The 27189-nt window shown below is 52.6% G+C and overlaps 1 protein-coding gene across 1 annotated transcript in view; it reads left to right on the top strand.

Annotated features, from left to right (window-relative positions):
• LOC121274761 (integrin alpha-M-like) overlaps positions 1-27189 on the top strand; it is a gene marked incomplete at both ends in the record, with an annotated part of 314340 nt that overhangs the window by 260367 nt on the left and 26784 nt on the right. The window contains 2 exons of the mRNA XM_041182106.1: positions 6719-6808; positions 17269-17382. Coding sequence (XP_041038040.1) covers positions 6719-6808; positions 17269-17382 — 204 coding nt within the window. The remainder of the gene's footprint in view (positions 1-6718; positions 6809-17268; positions 17383-27189) is intronic.

Raw genomic sequence — 27189 nt, 5'->3', positions numbered from 1 at the left:
AGGGTTGTAGGGGCTGGAGGAGGTTACATAGATAGGGAGGGTGTAGGTGCTGGAGGAGGTTACAGAGATAAGGAGGGTTGTAGGGACTGGAGGAGGTTACAGAGATAGGGAGGGTTGTAGGGATTGGAGGAGGTTACAGAGATAGTGAGGGTTGTAGGGGCTGGAGGAGGTTAGAGAGATAGAGAGGATTGTAGGGGCAGGAGGAGGGAACAGTGATAGGGAAGGTTGTAGGGGCTGGAGGAGGTTACAGAGATAGGGAGGGGTGTAGGGGCTGGAGAAGGTTACAGAGATAGGGAGAGTTGTAGGGGCTGGAGGAGGTTAGAGAGATAGGAAGGGTTGTAGGGGCTGGAGGAGGTTAGAGAGATAGGGAGGGTGGTAGGGGCAGGAGGAGGGAACAGAGATAGGGAGGGTTGTAGTTTCAGGAGGAGGTTACAGAGATAGGGAGCATTGTAGGGGCTAGAGGAGGTTACAGAGATAGGGAGGGTTGTAGGGGCTGGAGGAGGTTACAGAGATAGGGAGGGTTGTAGGGGCTGGAGGAGGTTACAGAGATAGGGAGGGAGGGATTTGGGAATAAGGATTGGGATTTTTAATTTGGACAGCTGAGGTCTGGGCTGCAGCGTGGGTCATTGGTGAAGTGTTGAATGGGCCTGTGTGTGAGTTCAGATCCAGGGAGATGACATTGACTGGCAGTGGGAGTTGACTTTGACTGGCAGTGGGAGATGACATTGACTGGCAGTGGGAGTTGACATTGACTGACATTGGGAGTTGACATTGACCGACAGTGGGAGATGACATTGACTGACACTGGGAGTTGACATTGACTGGCAGTGGGAGATGACATTGACTGGCAATGGGAGTTGACATTGACTGGCAGCGGGAGTTGACATTGACTGACACTGGGAGTTGACATTGACTGGCAGTGGGAGTTGACATTGACTGACACTAGGAGTTGACATTGACTGGCAGTGGGAGTTGACTTTGACTGGCAGTGGGAGATGACATTGACTGGCAGTGGGAGTTGACATTGACTGACATTGGGAGTTGACATTGACCGACAGTGGGAGATGACATTGACTGACACTGGGAGTTGACATTGACTGGCAGTGGGAGATGACATTGACTGGCAATGGGAGTTGACATTGACTGGCAGCGGGAGTTGACATTGACTGACACTGGGAGTTGACATTGACTGGCAGTGGGAGTTGACATTGACTGACACTAGGAGTTGACATTGACTGGCAGTGGGAGTTGACTTTGACTGGCAGTGGGAGATGACATTGACTGGCAGTGGGAGTTGACATTGACTGGCAGTGGGAGATGACATTGACTGGCAGTGGGAGATGACATTGACTGGCAGTGGGAGTTGACATTGACTGGCAGTGGGAGTTGACATTGACTGGCAGTGGGAGTTGACTTTGACTGGCAGTGGGAGATGACATTGACTGACACTGGGAGTTGACATTGACTGACATTGGGAGTTGACATTGACTGGCAGTGGGAGTTGACTTTGACTGGCAGTGGGAGATGACATTGACTGGCAGTGGGAGATGACATTGACTGGCAGTGGGAGTTGACTTTGACTGGCAGTGGGAGATGACATTGACTGGCAGTGGGAGTTGACATTGACTGACATTGGGAGTTGACATTGACCGACAGTGGGAGATGACATTGACTGACACTGGGAGTTGACATTGACTGGCAGTGGGAGATGACATTGACTGGCAATGGGAGTTGACATTGACTGGCAGCGGGAGTTGACATTGACTGACACTGGGAGTTGACATTGACTGGCAGTGGGAGTTGACATTGACTGACACTAGGAGTTGACATTGACTGGCAGTGGGAGTTGACTTTGACTGGCAGTGGGAGATGACATTGACTGGCAGTGGGAGTTGACATTGACTGGCAGTGGGAGATGACATTGACTGGCCGTGGGAGATGACATTGACTGGCAGTGGGAGTTGACATTGACTGGCAGTGGGAGTTGACTTTGACTGGCAGTGGGAGATGACATTGACTGGCAGTGGGAGTTGACATTGACTGACATTGGGAGTTGACATTGACCGACAGTGGGAGATGACATTGACTGACACTGGGAGTTGACATTGACTGGCAGTGGGAGATGACATTGACTGGCAATGGGAGTTGACATTGACTGGCAGCGGGAGTTGACATTGACTGACACTGGGAGTTGACATTGACTGGCAGTGGGAGTTGACATTGACTGACACTAGGAGTTGACATTGACTGGCAGTGGGAGTTGACTTTGACTGGCAGTGGGAGATGACATTGACTGGCAGTGGGAGTTGACATTGACTGGCAGTGGGAGATGACATTGACTGGCAGTGGGAGATGACATTGACTGGCAGTGGGAGTTGACATTGACTGGCAGTGGGAGTTGACATTGACTGGCAGTGGGAGTTGACTTTGACTGGCAGTGGGAGATGACATTGACTGACACTGGGAGTTGACATTGACTGACATTGGGAGTTGACATTGACTGGCAGTGGGAGTTGACTTTGACTGGCAGTGGGAGATGACATTGACTGGCAGTGGGAGTTGACATTGACTGACATTGGGAGTTGACATTGACCGACAGTGGGAGATGACATTGACTGACACTGGGAGTTGACATTGACTGGCAGTGGGAGATGACATTGACTGACACTGGGAGTTGACATTGACTGGCAGCGGGAGTTGACATTGACTGACACTGGGAGTTGACATTGACTGGCAGTGGGAGTTGACATTGACTGACACTAGGAGTTGACATTGACTGGCAGTGGGAGTTGACTTTGACTGGCAGTGGGAGATGACATTGACTGGCAGTGGGAGTTGACATTGACTGGCAGTGGGAGATGACATTGACTGGCAGTGGGAGATGACATTGACTGGCAGTGGGAGTTGACATTGACTGGCAGTGGGAGTTGACATTGACTGGCAGTGGGAGTTGACTTTGACTGGCAGTGGGAGATGACATTGACTGACACTGGGAGTTGACATTGACTGACATTGGGAGTTGACATTGACTGACACTGGGAGCTGACATTGACTGGCAGTGGGAGATGACATTGACTGGCAGTGGGAGTTGACATTGACTGGCAGTGGGAGTTGACATTGACTGGCAATGGGAGTTGACTTTGACTGGCAGTGGGAGATGACATTGACTGGCAGTGGAAGTTGACTTTGACTGGCAGTGGGAGTTGACATTGACCGGCAGTGGGAGTTGACATTGACTGGCAGTGGGAGATGACATTGACTGACACTGGGAGTTGACATTGACTGGCAGTGGGAGATGACATTGACTGACACTGGGAGCTGACATTGACTGGTAGTGGGAGATGACATTGACTGGCAGTGGGAGTTGACATTGACTGGCAGTGGGAGTTGACATTGACTGGCAGTGAGAGATGACATTGACTGGCAGTGGGACTTGACATTGACTGGCAGTGAGAGTTGACATTGACTGGCCGTGGGAGATGACATTGACTGGCAGTGGGAGTTGACTTTGACTGGCAGTGGGAGATGACATTGACTGGCAGTGGGAGTTGACATTGACTGGCAGTGGGAGTTGACATTGACTGGCAGTGGGAGTTGACTTTGACTGGCAGTGGGAGATGACATTGACTGACACTGGGAGTTGACATTGACTGACACTGGGAGTTGACATTGACTGACACTGGGAGTTGACATTGACTGGCAATGGGAGTTGACATTGACTGGCAGTGGGAGTTGACATTGACTGGCAGTGGGAGTTGACTTTGACCGGCAGTGGGAGTTGACATTGACTGGCATTGGGAGTTGACATTGACTGGCAGTGGGAGATGACATTGACTGACACTGGGAGCTGACATTGACTGGCAGTGGGAGATGACATTGACTGGCAGTGGGAGTTGACATTGACTGGCAGTGAGAGATGACATTGACTGGCAGTGGGACTTGACATTGACTGGCAGTGAGAGTTGACATTGACTGGCCGTGGGAGATGACATTGACTGGCAGTGGGAGTTGACATTGACTGACACTGGGAGTTGACATTGACTGGCAGTGGGAGTTGACATTGACTGGCAGTGGGAGTTGACATTGACTGGCACTGGGAGTTGACATTGACTGGCTTTGGGAGTTGACATTGACTGACACTGGGAGTTGACATTGACTGGCAGTGGGAGATGACATTGACTGACACTGGGAGTTGACATTGACTGACAGCGGGAGTTGACATTGACTGACACTGGGAGTTGACATTGACTGGCAGTGGGAGTTGACATTGACTGACACTAGGAGTTGACATTGACTGGCAGTGGGAGTTGACTTTGACTGGCAGTGGGAGATGACATTGACTGGCAGTGGGAGTTGACATTGACTGGCAGTGGGAGATGACATTGACTGGCAGTGGGAGATGACATTGACTGGCAGTGGGAGTTGACATTGACTGGCAGTGGGAGTTGACATTGACTGGCAGTGGGAGTTGACTTTGACTGGCAGTGGGAGATGACATTGACTGACACTGGGAGTTGACATTGACTGACATTGGGAGTTGACATTGACTGACACTGGGAGCTGACATTGACTGGCAGTGGGAGATGACATTGACTGGCAGTGGGAGTTGACATTGACTGGCAGTGGGAGTTGACATTGACTGGCAATGGGAGTTGACTTTGACTGGCAGTGGGAGATGACATTGACTGGCAGTGGAAGTTGACTTTGACTGGCAGTGGGAGTTGACATTGACCGGCAGTGGGAGTTGACATTGACTGGCAGTGGGAGATGACATTGACTGACACTGGGAGTTGACATTGACTGGCAGTGGGAGATGACATTGACTGACACTGGGAGCTGACATTGACTGGTAGTGGGAGATGACATTGACTGGCAGTGGGAGTTGACATTGACTGGCAGTGGGAGTTGACATTGACTGGCAGTGAGAGATGACATTGACTGGCAGTGGGACTTGACATTGACTGGCAGTGAGAGTTGACATTGACTGGCCGTGGGAGATGACATTGACTGGCAGTGGGAGTTGACTTTGACTGGCAGTGGGAGATGACATTGACTGGCAGTGGGAGTTGACATTGACTGGCAGTGGGAGTTGACATTGACTGGCAGTGGGAGTTGACTTTGACTGGCAGTGGGAGATGACATTGACTGACACTGGGAGTTGACATTGACTGACACTGGGAGTTGACATTGACTGACACTGGGAGTTGACATTGACTGACACTGGGAGTTGACATTGACTGGCAATGGGAGTTGACATTGACTGGCAGTGGGAGTTGACATTGACTGGCAGTGGGAGTTGACTTTGACCGGCAGTGGGAGTTGACATTGACTGGCATTGGGAGTTGACATTGACTGGCAGTGGGAGATGACATTGACTGACACTGGGAGCTGACATTGACTGGCAGTGGGAGATGACATTGACTGGCAGTGAGAGATGACATTGACTGGCAGTGGGACTTGACATTGACTGGCAGTGAGAGTTGACATTGACTGGCCGTGGGAGATGACATTGACTGGCATTGGGAGTTGACATTGACTGGCAGTGGGAGATGACATTGACTGACACTGGGAGCTGACATTGACTGGCAGTGGGAGATGACATTGACTGGCAGTGGGAGTTGACATTGACTGGCAGTGAGAGATGACATTGACTGGCAGTGGGACTTGACATTGACTGGCAGTGAGAGTTGACATTGACTGGCCGTGGGAGATGACATTGACTGGCAGTGGGAGTTGACATTGACTGACACTGGGAGTTGACATTGACTGGCAGTGGGAGTTGACATTGACTGGCACTGGGAGATGACATTGACTGGCACTGGGAGTTGACATTGACTGGCACTGGGAGTTGACATTGACTGGCTTTGGGAGTTGACATTGACTGACACTGGGAGTTGAAATTGACTGACAGTGGTAGCTGACTTTGACTGGCAGTCGGAGTTGACATTGACTGACACAGGGAGTTGACATTGACTGGCAGTGGGAGTTGATATTGACTGACACTGGGAGTTGACATTTAATGACACTGGGAGTTGACATTTACTGACACTGGGAGTTGACATTTACTGACACTGGGAGTTGACATTGACTGACGCTAGGAGTTGACATTGACTGACACTGGGAGTTGACATTGACTGACACTAGGAGTTGACATTGACTGACACTAGGAGTTGACATTGACTGACACTGGGAGTTGACATTGACTGATACTGGGAGTTGACATTGACTGACACTAGGAGCTGACATTGACTGACACTAGGAGCTGACATTGACTGACACTGGGAGTTGACATTGACTGACACTAGGAGCTGACATTGACTGACACTAGGAGCTGACATTGACTGACACTAGGAGTTGACATTGACTGACACTGGGAGCTGACATTTACTGGCACTGGGAGCTGACATTGACTGACACTGGGAGTTGACATTGACTGACACTAGGAGCTGAAATTGACTCACACTGGGAGCTGACATTGACTGACACTAGGAGCTGACATTGACTGACACTGGGAGTTGACATTGACTGACACTGGGAGCTGACATTGACTGACACTAGGAGCTGACATTTACTGACACTGGGAGCTGACATTTACTGGCACTGGGAGCTGACAGGCTTCTACCTGAAGAGACTTTTGCTGCCATGGGGGTGGGAGTTTGCTGCGTACAATAATAACATGAATATGTGACCTTTTCTCCTTTGTGTTTGCCTTCATCAGGGTAACCGTTCATCCTGCCAGCTGCCTGTCAAGAGCTTGGCAAAGGTGCAGACAGAGGCACCAAGGGGCCCACAGGACTACCTTATGTTGGTAATAATCATTGGAATACATGGAGTTCGATATCATAGAAACATAAAATGACAAAGCACAAAGCACCCAAGGTGGTCGTTCAGCCCATCATGACTCTGCTGGCTCTTTATTAGGGCAATCCAATTAATCCCAACCCTTCCCCCCTCCCCCTCCCCCCAACCCTACCAGCACCTCCTGCTCTTTCCCCATCTCCCTGTGAGTTTTTCCCCTTCTAGTATTTCTCCAGTTCCCCGATGGAGTGTTCCTATTGAATCTGATTCCACCACCATTTCAGGCAGCGCCTTCCAGAGCAGAGAAACTCACTGTATATAAAAAACATTCTCCTCATCCCCCCCTCTGGTTCTTGTCCCGATTGTTTTAAATCCTTGTCCCTCTGGTTCCGACCTTCCTGCTGCTGGAAACAGTTTCTCCTTGTTTACCCAGTCACAGCTCCTTCAGAATTTCAAACACCTCAATTAAGCCCCCCTCCCCCCGCCCTTCATCTGTCAGTTCGGAGGAGAACAATCTCAGCTTCTCCAGTCTGTCCTCACTAACTCAACACCCTCATCCCAGGTCCCAAGCTGGTAAATCTCCTCCACACCCTCTCCAAACCTTGACATCCTTCCCAAAGTGTGGAGACAGAATTGGATCCAATCCTCCAGCTGATTTTATAAAGGGTTCAGAATGACTCCCTGCTTTGTGGACAGGATTACTGGGTGGGTGAATGGCCTGTGCCCACGGGTGCTGGGCCTGTTTGGTGGCCTGAGTGGACAATATGGCGAGAAGGCCAAAAATTGCTTTCACGATGCCATGAAAGGGTCCGGGGAAAAGCAGGGCAGTGGCACTGGGTTATAATGCTCATTTGGAGAGCTGGTGCAGTCCCGATGGGCTGAATGGCCTCTGCGATTCTGTGAAAGCAGTTTGTGATTCTCTGCTCAGCCCGTTGATGGTGGGCTGTGTCTCCCACCGTCGGATATTGTAATACAGCAGCGCATCATCAGAAGTCCAGCCCGCCAGATTCACTCCCCACTCCCGGCGCTGGATCACTGCACCCCACGCCGACGTGTTTCACAACAGCACTTGGCGGGCTGCACTTCAAAGGGAGCTGGGAGGTGAGTGCAGTAATGGTCAGCAGCGTTCGCGAGGGTTGCCTGGTGGACTTCAAGGTTGAGGTGCGTTGAGGGGGGCAAAGGCTACCCTGTGGCTGAGGCCACATTTGCCAGGGTGGTAGGGGGGGTGGGGGTGGCTGGTGGCGTGTGGAGGGGCAGAGGTTATTTTTTATTCATTCACAGGATGTGGGCTTCCCTGACTGATCCAGCATTTATTGCCCATCCCTTGTTGCCCTTGAGAAGGTGGTGGTGAGCTGCCTTCTTGAGCTGCTGCAGTCCATGTGGTGTAGGTACACCCACCGTGCTGTTAGGGAGGGAGTTCCAGGATTCTGACCCAGCGACAGTGAAGGAATGGAGATATATTTCCAACTCAGGACAGTGAGTGACTTGGAGGGGAACCTCCAGGTGGTGGTGTTCCCATCTATCTGCTGCCATTGTCCTTCCAGATGGTGGTGGTTGTGGGTTTGGGAGGTGCTGTCGAAGGAGCCTTGGTGAGTTCTTGTATTTCATCTTGTTGATGGTACACGCTGCTGCTACTGTGCGTCGGTGGTGGAGGGAGTGAATGTTTGTGGATGTGGTGCCAATCAAGCGGGGCTACTTTGTCCTGGATGGTGTTGAGCTCCTTGAGTGTTGTGGGAGCTGCACTCATCCAGGCAAGTGGGGAGTATTCCATCCCACTCCTGACTTGTGCCTTGTAGATGGTGGACAGGCTTTGGGGAGTCAGGAGACGAGTGACTCGCCGCAGCTCCCTAGCCTCTGACCTGCTCTTATAGGCTGCCCTATGGTTGAGGCAACTTTGCTGAGGGGAGGGGGGTGTGCAAGGCTGTGGTTAAAGATAGCGCACAAGCACATGCAGTGTGAGGGGTGTGGTGGGCAAGGGAAGCAGGCACACCTTAGGGACAGCTTATATAAAGTGACCATTCAGACACTTCAGACACAGCCACATTGATATGGATGGAGTTGGGTCCCTAGCTTCATCTGCGCACTCAGTGTCACAGAGGCATGAAAGAGCCACCAAGCGCTCCAGAGCTGTTCACCTCTCGGGCACAGACTGCAAACTAATGAGTGTGTTCGTGGACGGCAGAGCAGCTGGATGACTGGGCACCTTGTACAATCTCCCTGCTGAATCTGGCCGTGGAGCAGTCACTGCTGGAGGTGCTCACAGCCCCCTGCAATGTCAGCATCCCAGTTTGGACCATCTCCTCCATGGTTCACACTAACAGTGCAGCCTTGCAGTGTGGGTTAGGAGAATGCCTGTGCCTGAGCTGAGAACACAACATGCAGTCCAGCGGGTAAAGCTGCTGTCAATCGGTCGGGTGGAATGAGGTGGAGGTGGGTGGGGTTTCGGGCAACTGTGCAGCTCACTAAACTCTGGTCATCCAAGTGATGACCAGCGGGGTGTGTTAAGTGGCCTTCAGACTTAACCAAGACAGGTTCTCAGTACACCCAAGGAAACCTATGCGTCTCTCTCTTTCATCCTGCAGGAGGAATACATCAGGAGCATGGAGCCTGGTGAAGCAGCTGTATGCCTCGTAGCTAACAGAGAGCGGAGACGATGGAGAAGAAAGGCAATGGAGGTGGCTGTGAGTGTCGAGGAGCAGCACCCTGAGGGAGGAGGGCTGGTTGGGGCTCCTGCACAAGCCGCTGGGGAGCCACAGTGAGCCATTACTGGTCAGCGCAGTGCGAGACCCAGCGTCTACACATCGAGCTGGTCATCCCTGCAGATGGCCGAGAACAAGTGTTGCCAAAGCCCGTGCATGTGCAGGGAACTGGTCGGCCACATGTGCCAGCTGCTGCAGGATTTGGCACCACAGGAACATGGAGGGCATCCACAGTGAGTAGCTGTGAAAGTGATTGCGGTGCTCGGTTTCTATACCAGCGGCTCCTTCTGGGGTTCCACAGGTGGCCTCTGGGATATCGGAAACCTCCAGCCAAAAATGCGTCCATGAGGTCACGGTGCCATCTTCTGGAAGGCCACACAACCCACTGTGCTTCACCCAGGACCAGGAGAGCCAGGATACCAGAGCGCTGGGATTTGCCCAGATCCCGGGTCCTGGGTGTCCCACAGGTGCAAGGTGCCATCGACGGCACTCACACGGTGCTCAGATCTCCGTGGCAACAAACACTCGACTACGTCAACCACTCACTGAATATGTAGCTGGCAGGGTGACCTCTGCAGATCTGCACACCATTCCCAGGGACTGGCCACAACTCCTACATCCTGAGTCGCTCTCCGATCCCTGCAGCCTTCCAGGGTGCACAGAGGCTGCAGGGCTGGCTCCTCGGGGACAAGGGCTACCCACAGAGGCAGACTGCAGCAGAGCGACACCATAACACAGCTCATGCTGCAGCTCACAGACCACCAGGATACTGAGGAGGAGGTTCCAGTACCGGGACCGCTCTGGTGGAGCCCTGCAATATAATCCACAGAGGGTGTCACACATCATCATCAGCTGCTGCACCCTTTACAACCTGGCGCTGCAACAGACAGAGGAGACGGCGATGAGAGGTATATTGACGGTGATGAGGGTGAGGAGGTCCTCAAAGGTGCTGATGAGACCCTTGTACTGTCCAGACCAGGCAGGCCTGCTCGGGAGGCCCTCGTGGCTGCTAGATTTGTGAAGGATGATGACAACATGTGAGGAGACATCATAGATCCTCACACTGCATCTGTGAGAATGCTCCTGTCATGGAGACACAGCGGAGGCCCTAATGAGACTCGATTGCAGGAGGATGATAATGACATGTAGTGAGGACACTCCATAGACACAGATTCTCTCAATGTCTGACTCCTGTGTGTCCGAGGGCAGCTCGCTTGCGCTCTGTGATCAGGGTCATATCATAGAGACACAGCCATGATACTTTAAAAGCATCTGATCCTTTGTCAGCCTTCAGCACCTGAGCCCTTCAGGAGCACGGGGTCACTGGTCACAGATGCTGGTGAGATGGGGGCCAGCCCCACCTTAAAGGTGTTGAGATCACACAGAGAGAATGAGGGAACTCTGTGACACCTGCCCACTACATTCTGGCAGCAATGACCAGCACCATTGAGGTGCAGGCATCAGTAATGTGTCCAGGGAGTGTGAGGCTGGACCATCACTGTGGTCTCAGGACTGCACAGACACAGGGAAGAGGCCCTGGACTGAGACACCCGCCTTTATCTTGTACAGAGAGGTTTCACACCTGAGTGACAGGAACACAGCTCATCAGAACAAGGAGCCACAGGCAGGGAGACATTTGTGGGAGTTTCTTTACAATAGTGAGCAGTATGTACACGTGATTCACAGCCATGCCCAGGCTGTGTAACTACATCTTCTTAACTTTCCTAACCCTGCTGCTGCGTCCTGGTGCTCCCCGGACATCCACAGTGGGGGTGGAGGCAGCCGGCTGACTGCTACACCCTGTCTGTGAGGACCTTGGTGGGCATTCTCTGGGGGGGGCTGAGACTTGGAGGGCTCCGGCCTGCTTTCAGGGTCCTGCTGTGTGGCAGTGGCACCCTCCTCGGCCTGTGGAGCTGGAGCTGCTGGGGTCACAGGAAGAGGGGATTCGGATGGGCTGAACACTCCCGGAGTCACCTGGGTGGATGACCCTCGGAGTATGGACCTCCTGATCCTCCTCCCTATGGATGCCTGAGGGTCCCTGGCTGACTCCATGAGTGGAAGGGGTAGGTGGAGTGAGATCGAGCTGCCCTGCACCCCTCTCGTGTACACACTGTTGAAGGCCAACTATAGCATCAGTGATGGAGTTCAGTCCACACAGCAATGCAGGAGAGAGGTCCTAGACCAAGGTCCCCATGGCGGCCATCAGTCTGCCAGTGTTGTCCTCAGTGCATTGCAATGCTGGTGCTATCACCTCAGCCCGAAGGTGGATGGACTCCTCCATCTTGCCTTGCAATGTGAGGGCTACAGCGGACATCCCTTCTTGATGACCCTGAGTTTGCCTTTCCAGCTCCAGCAACTGGGACATGACCGAGGCCAGAGTCTCCTCACCTGACTCGGACTCAGCAAGTTTCTGGCCTCCAGCAGCTCCTCCGAGTGCCAGGGACCTGGGAAATCCCAGCCTCCACCTGCTGTGGATCAGACAGTGTGCTGCACCCACCAGATTGTCATCCCGAGGCTACTCTAAAGCTAGGTCCCACCCAGCTGTGTGTCTCTGCGCTGTTGGAGGGTGTGGGTGGGCGCAGTGATGGGACTTCAGGGAGGGTTTCAGCAGATCCCTCTTCTGAGGTGTCTTTCTGGGCTTGGTTGGAGGCTCTGGGTGGTGGACTCCCTTGGCTGCTTCCCACATGTGCCTGTGAAAGCAAGGGGAGAAAATGAGTGCCTGGCAGTGACCTGTGGAAGTGGACACATCACTCTCAGCATGGTTATCTGATGGATCTTGCACTGCTGGACCCTCACTTGGTACAGCAGCACCAACCTCACGGTCAGTACAGGACCGATCCCGGTCATCCCTCTCCAGCTGGATGGCTCTGTTTTCAAAGTCCGCGAGGACATGATTTCCGGAATTGCTCCACCAGCCTGTGACCTCTCCCTCTTGTTGTGTCAGCTTGTCCTGCATGGATAGAGATGGAGAGAGTGTAAGCAGGATGCCTGCCGGGCCAGATTAAAGGGTTTGCCTGGTCTGTGTGGGTGGTGAGTGGTCCCATGGAGGGGATGAAGACATGACGGTGAGTGTGAGTGAGTGAGTGAGTGGTGCTGTCCCTCGCACTGGCAGTGAGTGAGGGCCCTGTGGGTGTGTGAGGGGGTTTGTGAGTGTGTGAGTTGGGAGTGATGAGAGGAGTGACTCTCTGATGGAATGGAGGAGATCGTTCACCCTCTTGCAGCTCTCCTTTGCAGGGTGTTGGTGCTGAGCACCATTGCCATGGCCTCCCAAGCCGGATTATTGAGGTTGCTGTCCCTCTTGCAGCCAGTGTGGGGGTACAGTACATTACAGCAAGCCTCCAACGCTTCCAAAAGGTGTTCAAGGGACGCGTCACTGAACCTGGGGCTGCAGTCTCTTTGCCTTTCAGGACCGTCCTGTGTTCCGTGCAACAGTTCTGGGCTGGAAGCACTGAGAGGTGTGCATGCAGCTACACTTTAAAGGTGGCAGCTGACATGGTGAAGCAGAGAGGTGATGGTGTGGCGGGCGAATAAGAGCCCACCCACCATGGAAATGGTGTGTGATTATTGTGGTGGGTTTGGGACGATACATCGTTTTACATGCCTGCTACCGTGCTTAGTGCAAACCTGGGATGATTCTGCCCTGGGAATAAATCTACAGATTGCATCTTTTTAACAAACTCCTCAACTTCTCCTGTCACCTTCAATGGTTTATGTAGCTACATCACCAGCTCTTTGTCCCTGCATCCCCATTAGAATTGTACCGAATTGTTTCAATTGCCTCTCCTCATTCCTTGCACCAAAATGGATCACTTCATACTTTGTGTTAAATTTCAATCACCAAGTCTCTGCCCATATCCCCAGTTTTTCTGCAAACCCCTGAATTCTCTTACTGTCCCCTCATTCTTTGTTACATTTCTCAGATTTGCGTCATTGGCAAATTTCAAAATGATGTCTGACTTACACAAGTCCAAGGCATTCTAATATATATGGAAAAGAGCAGTGGTCCTAATATTGATCCCTGGGCACACCACGGGATCGATCGTCCACTATGAACAACAACCAATCACTGCCACTCATTTCTTGCTGTCCCTGAAATGATTCTATACCTGTGCCGCCTCTGTCTCTTTAATCCCTTCCAACTTCATTTTTACCAACATGTCGATTCTGGGGCATTTTGTCAAACACCTTCAGAAATTTCACTTGAATCCTGCTCCGATCCTCCCTGGTGTTTGTGTCTCTGAGGCTGTGGATAGCTGACCCGTTTCACCTCAGGAAACAGTCATTATAACCCCCAAGGCCGACTCTGCGGGTAACACTGGGGCAATTTTAACTCCCGTGGATAACACTGGGGCAATTGTAAATCCTATGGGTAACACTGGGTAATTTTAACTCCCCTGGGTAACACTGGGGTAATTTTAACTCCCGTGGGTAACACTGGGGTAATTTTAATTCCCGTGGGTAACAATGAGTAATTTTAACTCCCGTGGGTAACACTGGCTAATTTTAACACCCGTAGGTAACACTGGGGTAATTTTAACTCCCGTGGGTAACACTGGGGTAATTTTAACTGCTGTGGGTAACACTGGGGTAATTTTAATTCCCGTGGGTAACACTGGGGTAATTTTAACTGCTGTGGGTAACAATGGGGTAATTTTAACTCCTGTGGGTAACACTAGGGTAATTTTAACTGCTGTGGGTAACACTGGGGTAATTTTAACTGCTGTGGGTAACACTGGGGTAATTTTAACTGCTGTAGGTAACACTGGGGTAATTTTAATTCCCGTGGGTAACACTGGGGTAATTTTAACTGCTGTGGGTAACACTAGGGTAATTTTAACTGCTGTGGGTAACACTGGAGTAATTTTAACTGCTGTGGGTAACACTGGGGTAATTTTAACTGCTGTGGGTAACACTGGGGTAATTTTAACTGCTGTGGGTAACACTGGGGTAATTTTAACTCCCGTGGGTAACACTGGGGTAACATTGGGGTAATTTTAACTGCTGTGGGTAACACTGGGGTAATTTTAATTCCCGTGGGTAACACTGAGGTAATTTTAATTCCCGTGGGTAACAATGGGTAATTTTAATTCCCGTGGGTAACACTGGGGTAATTTTAACACCCGTAGGTAACACTGGGGTAATTTTAACTCCCGTGGGTAACACTGGCTAATTTTAACTCCAGTGGGTAACACTGGGTGATTTTAACTCCCGTGGGTAACACTGGGGTAATTTTAACTTCCGTGGGTAACACTGGGGTAATTTTAACTCCCGTGGGTAACACTGGGGTAATTTTAACTCCTGTGGGTAACACTAGGGTAGTTTTAACTCCCGCGAGTAACACTGGGGTAATTTTAACTCCCGCGAGTAACACTGGGGTAATTTTAACTCCCGCGAGTAACACTGGGGTAATTTTAACTCCCATGGGTAGCACTGGCTAATTTTAACTCCCGTGGGTAACACTGGGGTAATTTTAACTCCAGTGGGTAACACTGGCTAATTTTAACTCCCGCGAGTAACACTGGGGTAATTTTAACTCCCGCGAGTAACACTGGGGTAATTTTAACTCCCATGGGTAACACTGGGTAATTTTAACTCCCGTGGGTAACACTGGGTAATTTTAACTCCTTCGGGTAACACTGGGTAATTTTAACACCCGTGGGTAACACTGGGGTAATTTTAACTCCCGTGGGTAACACTGGGGTAATTTTAACACCCGTGGGTAACACTGGGGTAATTTTAACTCCCGCGGGTAACACTGGGGTAATTTTAACACCCGTGGGTAACACTGGGGTAATTTTAACTCCCGCGGGTAACACTGGGGTAATTTTAACTCCTGTGGGTAACACTGGGGTAATTTTTACTCCCGTGGGTAACATTGGGGTAATTTTAATTCCCCTGGGTAACACTGGGGTAATTTTAACTTCCGCGGGTAACACTGGGGTAATTTTAATTCCCGTGGGTAACACTGGGGTAATTTTAATTCCTGTGGGTAACACTGGGGTAATTTTAACTCCCGCGGGTAACACTGGGGTAATTTTAACTCCCATGGGTAACACTGGGTAATTTTAACTCCCGTAGGTAACACTGGGGTAATTTTAACTTCTGCGGGTAACACTGGGGTAATTTTAACTCCCGTAGGTAACACTGGGGTAATTTTAACTTCCGCGGGTAACACTGGGGTAATTTTAACTCCCGTAGGTAACACTGGGGTAATTTTAACTTCCGCGGGTAACACTGGGTAATTTTAACTCCCGTAGGTAACACTGGGGTAATTTTAATTCCCGTGGGTAACACTGGGGCAATTTTAACTTCTGTGCCCATTCCACCTGGAGAAATTGTTTGTCCTTTTTTGAGCTGGGTGGGGGTATTGCGGACAGGGGGAAAGATCCCACCGGCAGTGTGAAGTGAAGTGGAATTCTGCCAGATAAGTAACTGCACCACCACTGCAACCACCCACAACAACATCCAACATGAGGAGACTTGCAGTTTTGGAAATTATTTAACAAGATCCTACCCTGAAGGAAATTCTGTTCGGAACAGTATTCTTATTTCCCAGTTTTTACTGGCATCCCATATTATGTTATACAAGACCAGTTCAGACCAGTACTCTGATTTCCAGTTTTATTTGTGTCCCTTATTCACAGAATCTCACAGTGCAGAAGAGGCCCTTCGGCCCATTGAGTCTGCATCAACCCATGAGAAACACCTGACCTACCTACCTAATCCCATTTACCAGCACTGGGTCAATAGCCTTGAATGTTATGAGGTGCCAAGTGCTCACCCGGGTACTTTTTAAAGGATGTGAGGCAACCCGCCTCCACCACCCTCCCAATCAGTGCATTCCAGACCGTCACAAGACTCTGGGTAAAAAAGTTTTTCCTCACATCCCCCCTAAACCTCCTGCCCCTCACCTTGAACTTATTCCCCCTTGTGACTGACCCTTTAACTACGGGGAACAGCTGCTCCCTATCCACTCTGTCCATGCCCCTCATAACCTTGTAAACCTCGATCAGGTCGCCCCTCAGTCTTCTCTGCTCCAACCAAAACAACCCAAGTCTATCCAACCTCTCTTCATAACTTAAATATTTCATCCCAGGCAACATCCTGGTGAATCTCCTCTGCACCCCCTCCAGTGCAATCACATCCTTCCTATAATGTGGCGACCAGAACCGCACACAGTACTCCAGCTGTGGCCTCACCAAGGTTCTATACAATTCCAAGATGACCTCACTACTTTTGTAAGCTATGCCGATAAATGCAAGTGTCCCATATGCCTTTTTCACCAGCCCACTAACATGCCACTCCGCTTTCAGAGATCTATGGACACACACGCCAAGGTCCCTTTGTTCCTCAGAACTTCCTAGTGTCATGCAATTCATTGAATACTTCCTTGTCAAATTACTCCTTCCAAAGTGTATCACCTCCCACTTTTCAGGGTTAAATTCCATCTGCCACTTATCTGCCCATTTGACCATCCCGTCTATATCTTCCTGTAGCCCAAGACACTCAACCTCACTGTTAACCACCCGGCCAATCTTTGTGTCATCTATTAAAGTATACAAGACCAGTTTGGACCAATACTCTGATTTCCCAGTTTTCACTATTTTCTCATTCTGGGTAGGGCACCTGTAGCTGTGCAGGGCCATATGTGGTTGATACTTTTGGCACCTTTCTGAACTGAGTTAGAAATAAGGCCAGTGGGAGGGGAAAGATCATTAAAATAAATAACACTGTGCAATATCACATCCCCCTTCTCTCTGTTCCCATCCAGGACTGTGGGATTGCACAGTGCCTGGAGCTACAGTGTGAGGTCGCAGCGCTGGAGGATCATGGAACGGTGATTTTCGATATCCAAGGGGAGTTTATGTCAGCGGCACTTGCTGAGGTACAAATCTAATCACGATCCATTTAACCAACCTTCACTTCATCCCCTCCTCCTCCATCCCTTCTGGATGGTCAGTATAAAGGGAGTCCAGACCTATCGGAGGGTCAGTACTGAGGGAGTGCTGCACTGTCAGAGGGTCAGTACTGAGGGAGTGCTGCACTGTCAGAGGGTCAGTACTGAGGGAGTGCTGCACTGTCAGAGGGTCAGTACTGAGGGAGTGCTACACTGTCAGAGGGTCAGTACTGACGGAGCGCTGCACTGTCAGAGGGTCATTACTGAGGGAGTGCTGCACTGTCAGAGGGTCAGTACTGAGGGAGTGCTGCACTGTCAGAGGGTCAGTGCTGAGGGAGTGCTGCACTGTCAGAGGGTCAGTACTGAGGGAGTGCTGCACTGTCAGAGGGTCAGTCTTGAGGGAGTGCTGCACTGTCAGAGGGTCAGTACTGAGGGAGTGCTGCACTGTCAGAGGGTCAGGACTGAGGGAGTGCTGCAATGTCAGAGGGTCAGTATTGAGGGAGTGCTGCAATGTCAGAGGGTCAGTATTGAGGGAGTGCTGCACTGTCAGAGGGTCAGTACTGAGGGTGCGCTGCACTGTCAGAGGGTAAGTACTGAGGGAGTGCTGCACTGTCAGAGGGTCAGTACTGAGGGAGTGCTGCACTGTCAGATTGTCAGTACTGAGGGAGAGCTGCACTGTCAGAGGGTCAGTACTGAGGGAGTGCTGCACTGTCAGAGGGTAAGTACTGAGGGAGTGCTGCACTGTCAGAGGGTCAGTACTGAGGGAGTGCTGCACTGTCAGATGGTCAGTACTGAGGGAGTGCTGCACTGTCAGAGGGTCAGTACTGAGGGAGTGCTGTACTGTCAGAGGGTCAGTATTGAGGGAGTGATGCACTGTCAGAGGGTCAGTACTGAGGGGGCACTGCACTGTCAGAGGTTCAGTACTGAGGGAGTGCTGCACTGTCAGAGGGTCAGTACTGAGGAAGGGCTGTACTGTCAGAGGGTCAGTACTGAGGGAGTGCTGCACTGTCAGAGGGTCAGTACTGAGGGAGTGCTGTACTGTCAGAGGGTCAGTATTGAGGGAGTGATGCACTGTCAGAGGGTCAGTACTGAGGGAGCGCTGCACTGTCAGAGGGTCAGTATTGAGGGAGTGCTGTACTGTCAGAGGGTCAGTACTGAGGGAGTGCTGCACTGTCAGAGGGTCAGTACTGAGGGAGTGCTGTACTGTCAGAGGGTCAGTATTGAGGGAGTGCTGCACTGTCAGAGGGTCAGTAATGAGGGAGTGCTGCACTGTCAGAGGGTCAGTAATGAGGGAGTGCGGCACTGTCAGAGGGTCAGGGCTGAGGTAGCGCTGCACAGTCAGAGGGTCAGTACTGAGGGAGTGCTGCACTGTCAGAGAGTCAGTACTGAGGGAGTGCTGCACTGTCAGAGGGTCAGTAATGAGGGAGTGCTGCACTGTCAGAGGGTCAGTACTGAGGGAGTGCTGCACTGTCGGAGGGTCAGTAATGAGGGAGTGCTGCACTGTCAGAGGGTCAGTACCGAGGGAGTGCTGCGCTGTCAGAGGGTCAGTACTGAGGGACTGCTGCACTGTCAGAGGGTCAGTAATGAGGGAGTGCTGCACTGTCAGAGGGTCAGTAATGAGGGAGTGCTGCACTGTCAGAGGGTCAGTAATGAGGGAGCGCTGCACAGTCAGAGGGTCAGTACTGAGGGAGTGCTGCACTGTCAGAGGGTAAGTACCGAGGGAGTGCTGCACTGTCAGAGAGTCAGTACTGAGGGAGTGCTGCACTGTCAGAGGGTCAGTACTGAGGGAGTGCTGCACTGTCAGAGGGTCAGTAATGAGGGAGTGCTGCACTGTCAGAGGGTAAGTACCGAGGGAGTGCTGCACTGTCAGAGGGTCAGTACTGAGGGAGTGCTGCACTGTCAGAGGGTCAGTAATGAGGGAGTGCTGCACTGTCAGAGGGTCAGTATTAAGGGAGTGCTGCACTGACAGAGGGTGAGTAATGAGGGAGTGCTGCACTGTCGGAGGGTCAGTATTGAGGGAGTGCTGCACTGTCAGAGGCTCAGTAATGAGGGAGTGCTGCACTATCAGAGGATCAGTAATGAGGGAGTGCTGCACTGTCAGAGGGTCAGTACTGAGGGAAGGCTGCACTGTCAGAGAGTCAGTAATGAGGGAGTGCTGCACTGTCAGAGGGTCAGTACTGAGGGAATGCTGCACTGTCGGAGCGTCAGTACTGAGGGAGTGCTGCACTGTCAGAGGGTCAGGATTAAGGGAGTGCTGCACTGTCGGAGGGTCAGTAATGAGGGAGTGCTGCACTGTCAGAGGGTAAGTACCGAGGGAGTGCTGCACTGTCAGAGGGTCAGTAATGAGGGAGTGCTGCACTGTCAGAGGGTCAGTATTAAGGGAGTGCTGCACTGTCAGAGGGTCAGTACTAATGGAGCGCTGCACTGACAGAGGGTGAGTAATGAGGGAGTGCAGCACTGTCAGAGGGTCAGTAATGAGGGAGTGCTGCACTGTCGGAGGGTCAGTACTGAGGGAATGCTGCACTGTCAGAGAGTCAGTAATGAGGGAGTGCTGCACTGTCAGAGGGTCAGTACTGAGGGAATGCTGCACTGTCGGAGCGTCAGTATTGAGGGAGTGCTGCACTGTCAGAGGGTCAGGACTAAGGGAGTGCTGCACTGTCGGAGGGTCAGTAATGAGGGAGTGCTGCACTGTCAGAGGGTAAGTACCGAGGGAGTGCTGCACTGTCAGAGGGTCAGTAATGAGGAAGTGCTGCACTGTCAGAGGGTCAGTATTAAGGGAGTGCTGCACTGTCAGAGGGTCAGTACTGAGGGAGCGCTGCACTGACAGAGGGTGAGTAATGAGGGAGTGCCGCACTGTCAGAGGGTTAGTACTGAGGGAGTGCTGCACTGTCAGAGGGTCAGTACTGAGGGAGCGCTACACTGTCAGAGGGTCAGTACTGAGGGAGTGCTGCACTGTCAGAGAGTCAGTACTGAGGGAGTGCTACTCTGTCAGAGGGTCAATACTGAGGTAGCACTGCACAGTCAGAGGGTCAGTACTGAGGGAGTGCTGCACTGTCAGAGGGTCAGTAATGAGGGAGTGCTGCACTGTCAGAGGGTCAGTACTGAGGGAGTGCTGCACTGTCGGAGGGTCAGTAATGAGGGAGTGCTGCACTGTCAGAGGGTCAGTACTGAGGGAGTGCTGCGCTGTCAGAGGGTCAGTACTGAGGGACTGCTGCACTGTCAGAGGGTCAGTAATGAGGGAGTGCTGCACTGTCGGAGGGTCAGTAATGAGGGAGTGCTGCACTGTCAGAGGGTAAGTACCGAGGGAGTGCTGCACTGTCAGAGAGTCAGTACTGAGGGAGTGCTGCACTGTCAGAGGGTCAGTACTGAGGGAGTGCTGCACTGTCAGAGGGTCAGTAATGAGGGAGTGCTGCACTGTCAGAGGGTAAGTACCGAGGGAGTGCTGCACTGTCAGAGGGTCAGTACTGAGGGAGTGCTGCACTGTCAGAGGGTCAGTAATGAGGGAGTGCTGCACTGTCAGAGGGTCAGTATTAAGGGAGTGCTGCACTGACAGAGGGTGAGTAATGAGGGAGTGCTGCACTGTCGGAGGGTCAGTATTGAGGGAGTGCTGCACTGTCAGAGGCTCAGTAATAAGGGAGTGCTGCACTATCAGAGGATCAGTAATGAGGGAGTGCTGCACTGTCAGAGGGTCAGTAATGAGGGAGTGCTGCACTGTCGGAGGGTCAGTACTGAGGGAAGGCTGCACTGTCAGAGAGTCAGTAATGAGGGAGTGCTGCACTGTCAGAGGGTCAGTACTGAGGGAATGCTGCACTGTCGGAGCGTCAGTACTGAGGGAGTGCTGCACTGTCAGAGGGTCAGGATTAAGGGAGTGCTGCACTGTCGGAGGGTCAGTAATGAGGGAGTGCTGCACTGTCAGAGGGTAAGTACCGAGGGAGTGCTGCACTGTCAGAGGGTCAGTAATGAGGGAGTGCTGCACTGTCAGAGGGTCAGTATTAAGGGAGTGCTGCACTGTCAGAGGGTCAGTACTGATGGAGCGCTGCACTGACAGAGGGTGAGTAATGAGGGAGTGCAGCACTGTCAGAGGGTCAGTAATGAGGGAGTGCTGCACTGTCGGAGGGTCAGTACTGAGGGAATGCTGCACTGTCAGAGAGTCAGTAATGAGGGAGTGCTGCACTGTCAGAGGGTCAGTACTGAGGGAATGCTGCACTGTCGGAGCGTCAGTATTGAGGGATAGCTGCACTGTCAGAGGGTCAGGACTAAGGGAGTGCTGCACTGTCGGAGGGTCAGTAATGAGGGAGTGCTGCACTGTCAGAGGGTAAGTACCGAGGGAGTGCTGCACTGTCAGAGGGTCAGTAATGAGGAAGTGCTGCACTGTCAGAGGGTCAGTATTAAGGGAGTGCTGCACTGTCAGAGGGTCAGTACTGAGGGAGCGCTGCACTGACAGAGGGTGAGTAATGAGGGAGTGCCGCACTGTCAGAGGGTTAGTACTGAGGGAGTGCTGCACTGTCAGAGGGTCAGTACTGAGGGAGCGCTACACTGTCAGAGGGTCAGTACTGAGGGAGTGCTGCACTGTCAGAGAGTCAGTACTGAGGGAGTGCTACTCTGTCAGAGGGTCAATACTGAGGTAGCGCTGCACAGTCAGAGGGTCAGTACTGAGGGAGTGCTGCACTGTCAGAGGGTCAGTACTGAGGGAGTGCTGCACTGTCAGAGGGTCTGTACTGAGGGAGTGATCTACTGTCAGAGGGTCAGTACTGAGGGAGTGCTGCACTGTCAGAGGTTCAGTACTGAGGGAGTGCTGCACTGTCAGAGGGTAAGTACCGAGGGAGTGCTGCAATGTCAGAGGGTCAGTAATGAGGGAGTGCTGCACTGTCAGAGGGTCAGTATTAAGGGAGTGCTGCACTGACAGAGGGTGAGTAATGAGGGAGTGATGCACTGTCAGAGGGTCAGTAATGAGGGAGTGCTGCACTATCAGAGGATCAGAACTGAGGGAGTGCTGCACTGTCAGAGAGTCAGTACTGAGGGAGTGCTACACTGTCAGAGGGTCAGTACTGAGGGAGCGCTACACTGTCAGAGGGTCAGTACTGAGGGAGTGCAGCACTGTCAGAGAGTCAGTACTGAGGGAGTGCTACACTGTCAGAGGGTCAGTACTGAGGTAGCGCTGCACAGTCAGAGGGTCAGTACTGAGGGAGTGCTGCACTGTCAGAGTGTCAGTATTGAGGGAGTGCTGCACTGTCAGAGGGTCAGTACTGAGGGAGTGCTGCACTGTCAGAGGGACAGTACTGAGGGAGTGCTCTACTGTCAGAGGGTCAGTACTGAGGGAGTGCTGCACTATCAGAGGATCAGTAATGAGGGAGTGGTGCACTGTCAGAGTGTCAGTAATGAGGGAGTGCTGCACTGTCGGAGGGTCAGTATTGAGGGAGTGCTGCACTGTCAGAGGCTCAGTAATGAGGGAGTGCTGCACTGTCAGAGGGTCAGTAATGAGGGAGTGCTGCACTGTCGGAGGGTCAGTACTGAGGGAATGCTGCACTGTCAGAGAGTCAGTAATGAGGGAGTGCTGCACTGTCAGAGGGTCGGTACTGAGGGAATGCTGCACTGTCAGAGAGTCAGTACTGAGGGAGTGCTGCACTGTCAGAGGGTCAGTACTGAGGGAGTGCTGCACTGTCGGAGGGTCAGTAATGAGGGAGTGCTGCACTGTCAGAGGGTAAGTACCGAGGGAGTGCTGCACTGTCAGAGGGTCAGTACTGAGGGAGTGCTGCACTGTCAGAGGGTCAGTAATGAGGGAGTGCTGCACTGTCAGAGGGTCAGTATTAAGGGAGTGCTGCACTGACAGAGGGTGAGTAATGAGGGAGTGCTGCACTGTCGGAGGGTCAGTAATGAGGGAGTGCTGCACTATCAGAGGTTCAGTACCGAGGGAGTGCTGCACTGTCAGAGGGTCAGTACTGAGGGAGTGCTGCACTGTCCGAGGGTCAGTACTGAGGGAGCGCTACACTGTCAGAGGGTCAGTACTGAGGGAGTGCTGCACTGTCAGAGAGTCAGTACTGAGGGAGTGCTACACTGTCAGAGGGTCAATACTGAGGTAGCGCTGCACAGTCAGAGGGTCAGTACTGAGGGAGTGCTGCACTGTCAGAGGGTCAGTACTGAGGGAGTGCTGCACTGTCAGAGGGTCAGTAATGAGGGAGTGCTGCACTGTCAGAGGGTCAGTACTGAGGGAGTGCTGCACTGTCAGAGGGTCAGTACTGAGGGAGTGCTGCACTGTCAGAGGGTCAGTAATGAGGGAGTGCTGCACTGTCAGAGGGTCAGTAATGAGGGAGTGCTGCACTGTCAGAGGGTCAGTAATGAGGGAGTGCTGCACTGTCGAGGGTCAGTAATGAGGGAGTGCTGCACTGTCAGAGGGTCAGTAATGAGGGAGTGCTGCACTGTCAGAGTGTCAGTAATGAGGGAGTGCTGCACTGTCAGAGGGTCAGTAATGAGGGAGTGCTGCACTGTCAGAGGGTCAGTAATGAGGGAGTGCTGCACTGTCAGAGTGTCAGTAATGAGGGAGTGCTGCACTGTCAGAGGGTCAGTACTGAGGGAGTGCTGCACTGTCAAACGTTCACTACTGAGGGAGTGCTGCACTGTCAGAGGGTCAGTACTGAGGGAGTGCTGCACTGTCAGAGGGTCAGTACTGAGGGAGTGCTGCACTGTCAGAGGGTCAGTACTGAGGGAGTGCTGCACTGTCAGAGGGTCAGTACTGAGGGAGTGCTGCACTGTCAGAGGGTCAGTACTGAGGGAGTGCTGCACTGTCAGAGGGTCAGTACTGAGGGAGTGCTGCACTGTAAGAGGGTCAGTACTGAGGGAGTGCTGCACTATCAGAGGTCAGTACTGAGGGAGTGCTGCACTGTCAGAGTGTCAGTACTGAGGGAGTGCTGCACTGTCAGAGGGTCAGTACTGAGGGAGTGCTGCACTGTCAGAGGGTCAGTACTGAGGGAGTGCTGCACTATCAGAGGATCAGTACTGAGGGAGTGCTGCACTGTCAGAGGGTCAGTACTGAGGGAGTGCTGCACTGTCAGAGGGTCAGTAATGAGGGAGTGCTGCACTGTCAGAGGGTCAGTACTGAGGGAGTGCTGCACTGTCAGAGGGTCAGTAATGAGGGAGTGCTGCACTGTCAGAGGGTCAGTACTGAGGGAGTGCTGCACTGTCAGAGGGTCAGTACTGAGGGAGTGCTGCACTGTCAGAGGGTCAGTACTGAGGGAGTGCTGCACTGTCAGAGTGTCAGTACTGAGGGAGTGCTGCACTGTCAGAGGGTCAGTACTGAGGGAGTGCTGCACTGTCAGAGGGTCAGTACTGAGGGAGTGCTGCACTGTCAGAGGGTCAGTACTGAGGGAGTGCTGCACTGTCAGAGGTCAGTACTGAGGGAGTGCTGCACTGTCAGAGGGTCAGTACTGAGGGAGTGCTGCACTGTCAGAGGGTCAGTACTGAGGGAGTGCTGCACTGTCAGAGGGTCAGTACTGAGGGAGTGCTGCACTGTCAGAGGGTCAGTACTGAGGGAGTGCTGCACTGTCAGAGGGTCAGTACTGAGGGAGTGCTGCACTGTCAGAGGGTCAGTAATGAGGGAGTGCTGCACTGTCAGAGGGTCAGTATTGAGGGAGTGCTGCACTGTCAGAGGGTCAGTACTGAGGGAGTGCTGCACTGTCAGAGGGTCAGTAATGAGGGAGTGCTGCACTATCAGAGGATCAGTAATGAGGGAGTGGTGCACTGTCACAGTGTCAGTAATGAGGGAGCGCTGCACTGACAGAGGGTGAGTAATGAGGGAGTGCTGCACTATCAGAGGATCAGTACTGAGGGAGTGCTGCACTATCAGAGGATCAGTACCGAGGGAGTGCTGCACTGTCAGAGGGTCAGTACTGAGGGAGTGCCGCACTGTCAGAGGGTTAGTACTGAGGGAGTGCTGCACTGTCAGAGGGTCAGTACTGAGGGAGCGCTACACTGTCAGAGGTTCAGTACTGAGGGAGTGCTGCACTGTCAGAGAGTCAGTACTGAGGGAGTGCTACACTGTCAGAGGGTCAATACTGAGGTAGCGCTGCACAATAACAGGGTCAGTACTGAGGGAGTGCTGCACTGTCAGAGTGTCAGTACTGAGGGAGTGCTGCACTGTCAGAGGGTCAGTACTGAGGGAGTGCTGCACTGTCAGAGGGTCAGTACTGAGGGAGTGCTGCACTGTCAGAGTGTCAGTACTGAGGGAGTGCTGCACTGTCAGAGGGTCAGTACTGAGGGAGTGCTGCACTGTCAGCGGGCCAGTAATGAGGGAGTGCTGCAATTTCGGAGTGTCAGTAGTGAGGGAGTGCTGCACTGTCAGAGGGTCAGTACTGAGGGAGTGCTGCACTGTCAGAGAGTCAGTAATGAGGGAGTGCTGCACTGTCAGAGGGTCAGTAATGAGGGAGTGCTGCACTGTCAGAGAGTCAGTACTGAGGGAGTGCTGCACTGTCAGAGGGTAAGTACTGAGGGAGTGCTGCACTGTCAGAGGGTCAGTACTGAGGGAGTGCTGCACTGTCAGAGGGTCAGTAATGAGGGAGTGCTGCACTGTCAGAGGGTCAGTATGAGGGAGCGCTGCACTGACAGAGGGTGAGTAATGAGGGAGTGCTGCACTGTCGGAGGGTCAGTAATGAGGGAGTGCTGCACTATCAGAGGTTCAGTACTGAGGGAGTGCTGCACTGTCAGAGGGTCAGTACTGAGGGAGTGCTGCACTGTCAGAGGGTCAGTACTGAGGGAGTGCTGCACTGTCAGAGGGTCAGTACTGAGGGAGTGCTACACTGTCAGAGGGTCAGTACTGAGGTAGCGCTGCACAGTCAGAGGGTCAGTACTGAGGGAGTGCTGCACTGTCAGAGTGTCAGTACTGAGGGAGTGCTGCACTGTCAGAGGGTCAGTACTGAGGGAGTGCTGCACTGTCAGAGGGTCAGTACTGAGGGAGTGCTGCACTGTCAGAGGGTCAGTACTGAGGGAGTGCTGCACTGTCAGAGGGTCAGTACTAAGGGAGTGCTGCACTGTCAGAGGGTCAGTACTGAGGGAATGCTGCACTGTCAGAGGGTCAGTACTGACTGAGTGCTGCACTGTCAGAGGGTCAGTACTGACGCAGTGCTGCTCTGTCAGAGGGTCAGTACTGAGGGAGTGCTTCACTTTCGGAGGTTCAGTACTGAGGGAGTGCTGCACTGTCAGAGGGTCAGTAATGAGTGAGCACTGCACTGTCAGAGGTTCAGTACTGAGGGAGTGCTGCACTGTCAGAGGTGTCAGTAATGAGGGAGTGCTGCACTGTCGGAGGGTCAGTACTGAGGGAGTGCTGCACTGTCAGAGGGTCAGTACTGAGGGAGTGCTGCACTGTCAGAGGTCAGTACTGAGGGAGTGCTGCACTGTCAGGGGATCAGTACTGAGGGAGTGCTACACTGTCAGAGGGTCAGTACTGAGGGAGTGCTGCACTGTCAGAGCGTCAGTACTGAGGGAGTGCTGCACTGTCAGAGGGTCAGTACTGAGGGAACGCTGCACTGTCAGAGGGTCAGTACTGAGGGAGTGCTGCACTGTCAGAGTGTCAGTACTGAGGGAGTGCTGCACTGTCAGAGGGTCAGTACTGAGGGAGTGCTGCACTGTCAGAGGGTCAGTACTGAGGGAGTGCTGCACTGTCAGAGTGTCAGTATTGAGGGAGTGCTGCACTGTCAGAGGGTCAGTACTGAGGGAATGCTGCACTGTCAGAGAGTCAGTACTGAGGGAGTGCTGCACTGTCAGAGGGTCAGTACTGAGGGAGTGCTGCACTGTCAGAGGGTCAGT

This window comes from Carcharodon carcharias, assembly GCF_017639515.1.
Source record: "Carcharodon carcharias isolate sCarCar2 chromosome 37 unlocalized genomic scaffold, sCarCar2.pri SUPER_37_unloc_9, whole genome shotgun sequence".
Lineage (NCBI taxonomy): Eukaryota > Metazoa > Chordata > Chondrichthyes > Lamniformes > Lamnidae > Carcharodon > Carcharodon carcharias.
This window is presented reverse-complemented; position numbering and strand designations above follow the sequence as displayed.